General features: G+C 41.9%; 1 protein-coding gene across 6 annotated transcripts in view; it reads right to left on the reverse strand.

The window, feature by feature from the left end:
• Positions 1-816: 816 nt before the first annotated feature.
• ank3a (ankyrin 3a) overlaps positions 817-12,138 on the reverse strand; it is a 109,765-nt gene continuing 98,443 nt past the window's right edge. For 3 of the 6 annotated variants that reach the window (XM_048269326.1, XM_048269323.1, XM_048269320.1), the window contains 7 exons: positions 9,330-9,450; positions 8,657-8,834; positions 7,233-7,310; positions 5,647-5,730; positions 4,558-4,692; positions 3,339-3,424; positions 817-3,071 (listed from right to left, as the gene is read on the reverse strand). In XM_048269326.1, the coding sequence (XP_048125283.1) occupies positions 3,359-3,424; positions 4,558-4,692; positions 5,647-5,730; positions 7,233-7,310; positions 8,657-8,834; positions 9,330-9,450 (662 nt within the window). In that variant the 3' untranslated portion in view covers positions 817-3,071; positions 3,339-3,358. The remainder of the gene's footprint in view (positions 3,072-3,338; positions 3,425-4,557; positions 4,693-5,646; positions 5,731-7,232; positions 7,311-8,656; positions 8,835-9,329; positions 9,451-12,138) is intronic. The other 3 variants (XM_048269324.1, XM_048269321.1, XM_048269325.1) reach the window with 2 other exon arrangements.

Here is a 12,138-nt window from a genome sequence, read left to right on the forward strand (position 1 = left end):
AATTCACAGAACCTACTCCTGGGCCAGAGATGATCTGCTTTCTGGGCTTTATATCTTTATGTATAGTGGAAGTGTAGCCTACCGGTATACGAAAAGACATATCAGTAGCCTCCATTGAAAATAGCCACAGGCCCCTGAACTATGCTGTATAGGCCTTCTGCTCCAGACCCGGATCAGCTGACATCTGCACTTTAATACAAACTATAGGCATACAGAACGATAAAGACATGTCTAATGACAATCCAGTAGAACAGGCTAAATGGACATATGTCCATTTAGATGACAGAATCTTGCGACCCATATTGTCAGTTCAACTAAATCAGTTTTATTGCAGTTTGACTAACACACTAATGTGAGCCAGATTTGGAAAACACATCCATGGCAACTGGATGCATTTCTACATTTTTAACCAACAAATCAAGTCGGTCTGAAAGCAAAGTAACATATAGCCTACCCAGAGTCCTATACCAGTATGACTTTATGTGTAACCTATGTTCAAGGTATTTATGCTTTTATCCAACGGCCTACTAAAGTATATAAATACATTATTAGTTAAAAATATTAGTTTCAGACAGTCAAAAAGCCAACATAAGCATAATAATAGTAAAAGTAATAACAACAAAATATAAAATAATAAAAATATATCTAATATCATCAATTCAAAAGCAAGTATATGTGCTCCATGTGCATCACAATTGGAGAGACTGGGGTGGTTCAAAACATGTGATTTTAATTTAAATGGCATTGTTTATGCAGTGCTTCACAGCTAGTGTGTGTATTAATAGATATAACCATTAAGAAAAACAGAACACATCCTAGATTTGCAAAATCAATGCATTTTTTATTTATTTTTTTAATGTTGGATTTTTTTTTAAAGACGTCTGAGACATTGTGATGGCGTCATTGCTGCTAGCTTCTAAAAGAGAAGACCTTCAATAACCAAAGTGCTGAAATAGAGACATTAAAATGGCTTCACTCAGTAAGAATTGTATACACCAAAATGCTGCTTGGGTGGAAACAAACATGAAATAAAAGCAACAGAATATTTGGGACCTTACTAAAAGTCCCTCCTACCCTTTCCCCAAGACAGACGTTCTCATGGGGATGCAAAAAAAAGTAACATTCTAGAAGATGATTCCTCATCACGATGACTCTTCTGCAAACAATCTCAAGTCTATGGAGTCGGTCGGCACACTAGAGGCTGAATCTTCACACCTTACACACAACAGATTTGACTAAACGGGCTAGGAAAATAAATTCAAAGAAGAAAAACTCTAGATGCAAAAATAAAATTCTAAGCTATCAATCAAACCAATGCCAACACTGCAATATACAGATTCTAAAAAGATGTCACACATTGTAAATTTAAACAAGTTGATTTAAGCTTAAATAATTATTATGACCATCCAGTGTTTTTTTTTCCATATATCATACACACAATATGTTATGAGCAACAATAATCAGTGAAGGTCAAATGTGAAACTCTTATTTCAGTTTGGAAGAAATATTTCAACAAACCCCTGGCAAAATTGCCTTTCCCTTTCTGAAATCACAGCAGCCTTAAAAGAAGAAACAAACGAAAGAAAAATCAATGGATACACTCATATCATTACAAATTGCCTTACAACGTACAGAGACCTCTACATCCTATAGCCGTTTACACAGGACACGTTACTAATTTTTAACAGCGAGCCAGTCTACCAGCATATACATTCACATATCCTCTCATCCTTAGCACTCAAGCTAACACCTGAAGCTATGCCCTTCAAACTGAAGAGGAACACACACAGTGGATTAATCCTCAGGGAAGCGTCCCAACAAAGGTACCTTAGACCTTCACATTCTCTATGTGACATTTTTCGGAATATAAAACTTGTGAGAAACATTAAGGACTGTAGAAGCTGACAGGGAAATGTTATTTCTGGTCTGGTTTAAATATAGTGTTTGCAAACTTAGAAAAATGTACTTAAAATAACGTGAGTAGCATGCGTCAAAATATTAGTACTCTAAATCTTTGTTTCACAGAATTAGATTAGCACACCTATTCTGGGAAGTCCAGAATCAGCAGAAGTTTCAAGGAAATGACTTCAGTTAAAATCGAACCACTGTTTTTCAATTTACAAATATTTTAGCGATAATAATTAGTTATACAAGAGCATGTGAACTTACACTTAAACCTTCCTTTGGAGTGGTACTGTTTCAATAACGTTGAAAGCACTTAAAAAGTTCTCGTGACTTTGTGCCTTCTGAACCTTGAATGCTTATTTTTCATAATTTTACACAATGTAATTTATGTACAGTAAAATTATTATCAATTTGTCTTTAAAACAAACAAAAAAATTAAGTTAAGCTAAATAAAAAAAGTCGCAATTTACATCCTGACGTTGTGGGTCCAAGATAAGCTATAAGGCCAGTGAGGGAAGGAGCTTCTATAGAGTTCATATTGTTTGACTTGTTTGTGTGTTTTTAACAAAATCGTTTGTGCCTTCTTTGGTCACATGGAGTGTTAAGTTGCTGTGGAGGCAGGGAGTCCGTGCCCGTTGTTTCTGAAGATCATCCTTCAGTTTTTTCTCCTCTCCTCTGATGCCATTGGCAACCAATCTCAAGCCTTATTATATGTCCCCATAGAGTCAGGAAGAACAACCTGCCGAGCCCCTCCGATGAGAAAAAGTAGTACCCTAGAGGTTCTTCTCTGGACAGGAAGTGGTGCCCTGTAGGTCCCTCAGTATACAGGAAATAGAACCTTATGGACTCCTCTATAGAGAGGAAGTAGTACCTTCTGTGACAGGATATAAGTCCGTAGAGGTCCCGTAACAGACAGAAAATGGTTGCCTTTCGGCCCCGGGGCAGCTGGGAAACCGCCACAGGCGTCCCGCTCTGCAGGATGAAGTGTGAGTTGTCATGCTCATGCGAAAAAATCAAACGGTACAAGTCCTTGCTCTCTCAACAAACACCATGCCTTTACACATGGAAGCTGCAGAAGTGTGTTTATTGGCCAAAGTCGTCCGCTCCTCTGAACTGCACAGTCATGCCACTGCCCCCAAGGAACAGGTCTGATAAATCCTGCAAGTCTAAAAACGTGAAAAGACTTGTAAATGAGATGAACCTAAATGGCATTCGCAAATATTTTATTACAAATGGCTGCATTATCTGTTGTAGGCTAGTGAGGAATATAATATATTATATAATATATACATATAATATAATACAATACATACATGTGTATATATATGTATATATATATATAGCCTTGTGGAAGAAACTAGTTAGAAAGATTAAAGATTGTGAATCAGTATCAGTAGTTATAATCCATCATTTAAAAGATTCAGGATATCTACCTGCTAATGCAGAACTGCATTTATGAGTAAGCCTTCTTCTCCCCAGATCTCCTCTCGTCCTTTTTTCTGGACTTGGACACCTCCCCCTGCACACACGCACACACACACACACACACACACACACACACACACACACACACAGGGTTGCATTACATCAGTGAATGCTGTCAGTATAGTGGCGATAAGGATCGGAGCAGTAACCTATGGAAGCAACACCAAAGTTAATAACTAGTCAAACACTCCAAGCCAACACTACACTCAAATCAACCTCAATCTTTAAAAGGTTCACTTAGTATCAAGCACAGGTAACAGCATTTGTCAATCAAAGAAATATATCAACAAAGTTGCCCAAGTCAAAGCATTGAAGTTGAGTGAACTCTACAATTTAAAATCAAGGCCATGAAATGTGTTGAGCAATGGCAGAAATTCCATTCATTGGTTTTTAAAATAAGCTGATATGACCCCGGAATAGAACGTTCATCAGCATTATTCACTTAAGCAGTTGTTTGCATTCAGCATGCATACTACACAGCTATATAAATATTATGATCATGACACATCATGGACAATTGGTCAGAGATGTTAGACCAATGATCAATCCCAATGACGCTACAATCTGAAGGAAAGTAGACCGTTAGTCAGCACTCACACATTAACCCATCACCCCAGAAAAGATTGAAAGTGCACAATTTTAGCAAGCCAAGCATCACACCAAACAAAGAGGAGCCAGTCTTCCACTTGTCCGCAGATCTAGAATTGTGCTTAAAGTACGAACAAGTACAGAGTATGATTTGCGCAAACTGTCGAAGCTCAATAGTATTCACTATTCTATTTTACTCTGTAAGTACATTTGTGTGCTAAAACATTTTTTTTTTCTTTAGAAAGAAATAAATTCTTTACAAATTATAACTGAGCTGACGAAAAAATGTTAATGATCAAAGTTGAGTTATTTGTGTATAGTAATTTGTGGCACCAACCTGGCAAAATATTACACTCGTCTTACAAAACACAAACACAAAAGAAAGTTTTGGCAGTATGAAATGACAATTTTTTTTGCAGATCTGAATATACAGTTGCAAACTCTGAATAGGATAGTACAATAAATTACAATCACAGTTAGCGTTTTGCTTTTACAGTTAGCCACACAAACCATACTCTGCACTGCTTTGTCTTTAAGGCACTGATGATTCCAGCTTCCTACTCCTCTCACTCCTCTAACCTCAAGGGGGGTGCCCCCCTGCATGTCCCCCTCTATAAGGGACCTGTGGTAGGGGTCGAGGTCGAGGTCGTCCCCCTCCCCTCCCTGGTCCTCTGGGGTAGGGGTGTCCACGCGCCGGATCACCTTCCTGATGATCTGCAGGGTCATGCAAGGGTCAGAGGTCAAGAGCTAGTGTCAAGGGCCACAATGAAGACATAGGAGAGGACACAGATAGATAGATATATATAGATAGATAGATAGATAGATAGACAGATAGAAAGATAGATAGATCAGTGTTTCCCACAGAATTGGATTCAATTTGTGGCGGGGGGGGGGATTTAAGATCGTTTTCTACATAGTTAAAATAAAGGTTCATACTTCTCCTTGGGACAAGCACTTTTGAATTTTGGAAAACACTTTTCCATTTACATCGGGATTTTGTAAACATTCAGTGTCAAGAGTCGATAAAATGAGCCCTTCAACGAAATTGACAAGCAGCTGTAAGTAGGCTAAGCATGCTAAATTCGACATTCAAACAGTATTCTAACATTAGCTTTGAGATACTGCTTGATTGCATAACTTAACTTATTTTAGTCTCTTCAATGTAGCCTACTATGTTGTGATAAGACCTTAGCAGAGTTAACGTCAATGCAGCAGTTTTGAACAAATTTGCGCAGCATGGTCACGATGCTAAGCGGATTCAATAGCAATTTAGCCAGACGTCTTCTATGCAATGCTTCTATGTGGCAACAACAATCCTTCAACAATCGTGAATATTTTGTTAAATGCACATGCAGAGGAGGGGCAGCAGGCTACGAGAGAGAGCGGGGCGGGGTAAGGAAAGGCTGCGTGCGTAAAAAGCGCAGCTCAATGGCAACGCAAGGATTTGATCTTATATTTAATTTAAATTAAATTAAATTAAACATAGAATATTCATCTGTGGCGGTCGATTTTGATTTCATGGCGCCCCGCCACAGATTAGTCAATGTATGGGAAACACTGTAGATAGATAGATAGATAGATAGATAGATAGATAGATAGATGGATAGAGTAATTGATGAATTTGTAGCGAAAGACAGAGAAGGGATGATGACAGGGATGATGAATTACTTTGCGAGTAATGATGTTCCCGTCCTCATCAATAAACTGCTCCTCTGACACTGATTCCCCAGGAATGTTTTTCGCATCCTCACCCTGAAGTCAAGGGATCATAAAGGCATTGTATACTCCCACAAACACACACACACACACACACACACACACACACACAGGATGCACACTGCAATCTTTCCATATGCATATATGGCTACTATTCACACATCAACAAAGCTTCTGAATACTCTATGCCTGTAATCAAAGGGATTAGTTTTTTGGCGTTGCTGTGTGCTGAGAGCATGGTTAGTACCTATCTACCACCACCACCACAAACCACAAACCAGCAGGAAAACTAGGACAGCAGAAGAATTGCATTTAGAAGTGTCACTTTTGAAACAGTGCTTTTCAATCCTGCTGTGAAGGAATATGACCACTACAAGGGATAAAACAAGTAACACCAAGACGGCTGTATAAGAGTACCCATATGTGGTAAGAGACCAGGTTCCCCTCTTAAAAGAATAAATACATTAATTCATTGTTTTTCCAAAAGTCTTTAGGATGAATAATAGAACAGAACTCTGACACATAATTAACTGAGTGTATCTAGTACACTGTACTGAGCATCCTTCTTAGCAGGACTGGACAACAATCATGTATTTACTCATTACCATGGTGATGACAGGGATCTGACTCAGAATTAAAAACAGCAGAATGGACAAATCTACTATTCAAATACATGTAATGTAAATTCATCATTTCAACATCCATTCTACTCTTTATAGTTCTATGGATCAGACAATCACAGACAGCAACTGAGTGTAGGTCTGCATCAGGTCCACAACAGAAGTGCGTTCAAATTTAGTGAACAAATTCTTTGAATTTTACATTGTCATACATTGTAAGTTGCTTTGGACAAAAGCGTCTGCCAAATACCATATCCATAACCATAACCATAAATGTTCAAAAAAAAAATGCCAAAGGAATTATTCAATTAAAACTCTTTGTCCAGCTCTTGGCTAAGAACTACTGTACTGTACCTCCTTAGAGCATTAGCAGCAAACATTGCCAGCAAACTAAACTTTTAGAAAAGGTTTTGCTTTGACATTTTTGAACACACCTCTTACCAGGACCAGATCCATCCGCCTATCAGCTCAGCTGCAGTGTGTTAGAGAGAGCACCATATAGACGACAGATTACCAACAACTATCCCAAGAACGAAATCATCAAGAGGTTAGCAGACGTGACGTGAGACGTGAGAAGCGACCTTTGAGATTAGGAAACAAACGAATAAGAATGGAATGCGAATAAGAGTGGAAGTGCTGCCAGATAAGATGGAGACCATCCTGCTGCAACCCCCTGACCCGGTTCTGACCCGGCCGGGATCTGGGCATCAGCAGCAGTTATGTGGTTTTGGGTTCAGTTCAGGCCAGCTGAGAGGCAAAAAATCCCAGCTGCACACACTGAGCCAGAAGCTGATAGCAGCAGAGCAAAGCAAACACCACAACAACCACCCCTCATTCAGAAGCACCACCCTCCTCCCACGCCCCACCAAGAGCCCTGTGGGTGCTGGACCCGAATCTCTGACGGGTCCAGTCCGGTACCTTTAGAATGATGCGTCTGCGAAACACCCTGGTGGTAACAGTGTGTTCCTCGTCCGAGCCCGAGTCTGTAGCACTCAGCTGATAACAGATACACTTGTTAGGGGAAAACTGATGAGTCACTCATTTCCTGTCCCTTATTTGACTGGGTTTAGAACTGCTGAGTCATTATACATGATGCATGACATTGTCGGTATTTTACTTGTGACGTAATAAATCATAAATCAAATCAAATCAAATCAAACCCCACCCAGCACTCTTCAACATCCGCTCCAGCTAAAATCAGGCCACCCTGATCTTCAGCACTTGGCCAGAGTACAGCTGAGCCCCAAGCATTGTGTATGTACTGCCAAGCACTTAATTAGATGGCACGTTGATTCCTCTAAACTAAAGTTAGGCAACCACGTAAGTCCCTTTCACCCCTACATAGGTTTAGTTTTAGCTTAGTTCGTTTTTACACAAAAATATTCACACACAGTGAAAGGAAGGTGGCTAACTGTCCATGATGAAATGAAACTTCTTACTAAACTAAATATAAATGTGTAGATGTTTGACCACTTCACACTGGAGCAATAGGAAGTACTGTATGCACTTCCATATAGCAGTCCTTTTCTGTGATTCAATGATCGCACGCTATAGATAACAGGTTCCTCTACAACAGGTAATGGCTTCTGTTATCTTAGTTATTAGTTAACCCTGACTTCGCTGTGTGTCTCACTGCTGCCTTTTACGTATCTGGTTGTTAAGTTGTGATGTAATAATGTGCAGATAATTCATTCTCCAACTGGTCCCACTCATTCTTTTCCCCATAGACAGTAAAAAAAACGTTTTTTTTAAGCCTTTCAGACTAACTGTGCAAGACAATTGTTATTCTACTCACTTTCTCCCTCAACTGAACAAAATCATATTTTTCACGGAAGCCTGGATGTTACCTTTGACTATATCATCCGGCTGCACAGCTACACTAATTGCTCTGTTAGAGTTAAGCGATTTTTTAGGTGATGGTGAAAATTGACTGGCTGCACTAGTAAATGTTTTTTGGACGAAAAAACTGTTGGGCCCGTAACATCAGACTTAACAACCAAATAATAGGAATTTGCAGAACTCTAGCTTGAAATGAGCACAAATCGGCCTACCAAGTTGTCCCTGGCAAAAAGTGATGGTGATTCGATTGATCCTGATGATTTTACAACCTGAACTAACACTATGACCTGACTATGATAATGACTGACTGACTGACTATTATTGTGTTACATGCTCCAAATGTAAAGTACTTTGAGCTGCATTCTGTGTATGAAAGGTGCTATACAAATAAAGCTTATTATTATTATTATTATTATTATTATGACCTGTAATCGCCTAGATAAGATGAGAGCTGAATCACCAGTGAGTGATGTCTGTGTGGGCTGTAGTGTGTTCTGGGTTACCTGGACTTTGTGCTCGGAGACGAGTGCCCCCTCTTCTCTGCCCTGTGCCCCGCTGGTCTTCCCGCTCCGCTGGCTTTTGGAGTTTTGGGCTGGACTGTCGGAGCGCTCCCCGTTCTGACGCGGCCTCCCCGACTCACCCCGCGACGAGGACGTGACGGAGTCGCTGGAATTCTCCTGGCTGGAAAACAAAGAGAGAAGCAATGGGATGAGGATTATAGGGGAAAAAAGGCAACTGATTCTAATCATGAGCTTTCAATGACAGGAATATGAGCAACTTCTGTCACAAAGCAAGTTCCATATTGGATCTGCAGCATACAAAACACCAAAAGTCCTGTTAAAATCCTGCTATATACATTCATATGTACAGTCAGAGTATAGATAGTAGATATAGATAGAGAAAAAAGTGAGAGGAATATAAAGTCCTGATATGTACATTCATACAGTATGTACAGTCAGATTAGAGGCAGGGACATAGAGAGTGAGAGAGAGCAGTGGTATGTACAGTAATTTCCTGTGTATTAGCCACATTGTGTATAAACCGCAGGACAGTGTTTTATGCAAGTTAAAAAAACAAAACCATATTAATACCATATTAACTGCTTAATAATAATTAATAGCTGAAGAAATGTAGCAAAATTAATGTATAAACTGCTGCTAATAGTTGGGAAATTACGGTAGAGTGCTGCTGGGGCAGCCTGCAGACCTGTTCTCCTGCCTGTCGATGAGGTCGGAGCTGAGGCTGCGTCCAGGGGTGGGCGGCTCCACGTTCACGCTTGAGGTCTCGCTGTGCCAACCTGCAGAGAGCCAACAGTTACCCGCCTCTTCCTGCCATGCCCCAGGGTCGCCCTCCCTCTCTCCCTCCCTCTCCTCCATCCTCTTCCACCTCTCCTCCTCCACTTTTTCAGCTTCCACCTCTCCCTGCATCTCTCTCTCCTCCACCCGCTCAACATGCACCTCCCCCTCCTTCACTTTCTCTTCTACCTCTTCAGAATCCACCACTACTTCCTTTTCTCTGTCTTCCACTTCCTCCCCCCTTTCCTCCACCCTTTCAACATCGGTCTCTCCCTCCTTCATCCTGTCCTCCATCTTTTTGACATCTGCTTTTCCCTCACAGCATCTCTCTATCTCTTCCCACTCTGGGAGAAAACAAGATCTGTCCTCTTGTTTCTCCTTATCCTCCTCTGTCCTTCTGCTCTCTTCCCTCTGCTCCTTCACTTCCCTCAATCTTTCTTCCTCCACTTCTGCTTCCTCCTCCTCCTCCTCATCCTCTTCCCTCTCTTTTGGTTGCCGATCTTCCAGTGCCTGGACCCAGGGCTGTGGAACCGCCGCTATGTCCTCCTGACACGCCTCCTTTGCCTGTTCTGCACCCACTGGATGCGGTTGCTGGGGCAACGGGGATGAGAATGATGATGATGATGATGATGGCGGTGATGGTGATGGTGCAATTTCCTCCTGACCCTCAGATGGATGTTCAATGGGCTCAGTATTGGGGAAAATAGTCTGTTCACAGGGCTCAGCGGAAGGGCTGCCAGCTTGTATGAGTGTAAGGACATCTTCTTCTTCCTGTTGATGTATGGTGTGCATTTGTTTTTCCTCTTCCTGTTTGTGTATGGTGGCCTCAAAGGTCCAGTCTGCGCTGGGAGTCGTAGGCGGAGTGTAGGGAGGAGGGATAATGTATATGGTGGGATTGAGGGCGAGGTCGTGGTATTTGGGACTGGGAATAAGAATGGGAGGGGACATCGTGGCTGGAGTGTCAGTGGGTGAGTGAGTGTTTCTGGGGGTGTCAAGTTGCTGTGTGAGGGACAGGTCTTGGGGTCTAGCTGGGGCGTTCTCGGGGGGGCCCAGGATGCTCTCGTCGGTGAGGCACTGGTAGCCCCAGGAGTGGGAGAGGGTGGGGGGGTCGAGGGGCAGGTCCGGGATGGACTCCAGCTCGAATGGGGAGGGGGGGGGGTTGGCCTCAGAGGAGGGGCCTGACTGGAGTTCCTCTAGGATGCTTTGGTATCCTGTGTGAGATGAGACATATGGACACACACACACACAAAGCACACAAAGACAAAAAAACAAACATCCACAGAGAGACACACATTCTCATACAGAGACACACACACAAACACTCAATGAACAATGAGCATGGGACACAGGAGTACACACAAATACATGCAGCACACATACACACAAAAGCACATACACACACACACACACACACACACAAGCTCAACAAACAATGATAGTGAGACATTATATGCATCCTCTTTCTCACATGGTGTTACTAATGAATACCGACAAGATGAAGAGAGCAACCGATAGATAGATAGATTGATAGATAGATAGATAGATAGAGAGAGAGAGAGATAGATAGATAGATAGATAGATAGATAGATAATGGGAAGAAGGACCTAGAGAATGACATGGCAGTAATGCATATACATGGTGGTGTTGTGTGTGTGTGTGTGTGTGTGTGTGTGTGTGTGTGTGTGTGTGTGTGTGTGTGTGTGTGTGTGTGTCTGTGTGTATGTGTGTGTGTGTGTGTGTGTGTGTGTGTGTGTGTGTGTGTGTGTGTGTGTATGTGTGTGTGTGTGTGTGTGTGTATGTGAATCAATGTGTGAGCTCTAAAAGTATGTCAAGTCTGTGAGTCAGTATGTGCATTACTAAGTACTACTGTGTAAGAGTCTATGTCTGATGCTCTCACTGCCACATGTCACATACAATAACATACAACATCAGAGACGATACAGAGAACAAACACAAACACGCACACGCATGCAAGACGACTTGTGTCACACTGACACAAGACATGAAGTGTAATTCAATGCTGAAAAAAGATGAGATTGGTGAAGGGTGGATGGGATGATAGGAAAAGGATGGATGTATGGAGGGGTGGATCGAAAGAAAGATGGATGGATGGGTTTTGTCAAACGGGAGGAGAGAGGGATCCAGGGAACGCTTGCACTAGAGGGAGGGAGGGAGGGAGGGAGAACTGGCAGTCGGTCTGGCTGCCCTTCACAGAGAGGTTTTCTCCTTTTTCTTTCTTTCTTTCCCTTAGCTTGTCTTTCTTTCTTTCTCACTCTTTTCTTTCTCTTCCTCTCTGGAGGTGAAGGTCAGCTCAGAGAAAGAGGGGGTGGAGGGAGGTGTACAAACAGCTACAGCTAGGGGGCAGAGTAGAGCAGCGTCTCGCCCCTTCATCCAGGACATGCGATAGATAACACAAGAGTTTCATAGGGCTACCACTCAGACATTAACACTTGGCAGGTGGTACCACATGCACTTCCAAAACCTCCATCACAATCTGTGTCTCACACTGACAGTGAAGAGAAGAGTTACCACAAGTACACACCACCACACCTGTGCTCAGACAAGCTCTACACAGATCAATTATAGATTACAAAGACTCCATTCATTAGTCTTACGCAGTGATTGTTAACTAGTGTCTCAGTCGGCTATTATTTCAATCCAAAGGCTGGTCAGGCGTCCGAATTGATCTC

This window comes from Alosa alosa, chromosome 18, assembly GCF_017589495.1.
Source record: "Alosa alosa isolate M-15738 ecotype Scorff River chromosome 18, AALO_Geno_1.1, whole genome shotgun sequence".
Lineage (NCBI taxonomy): Eukaryota > Metazoa > Chordata > Actinopteri > Clupeiformes > Clupeidae > Alosa > Alosa alosa.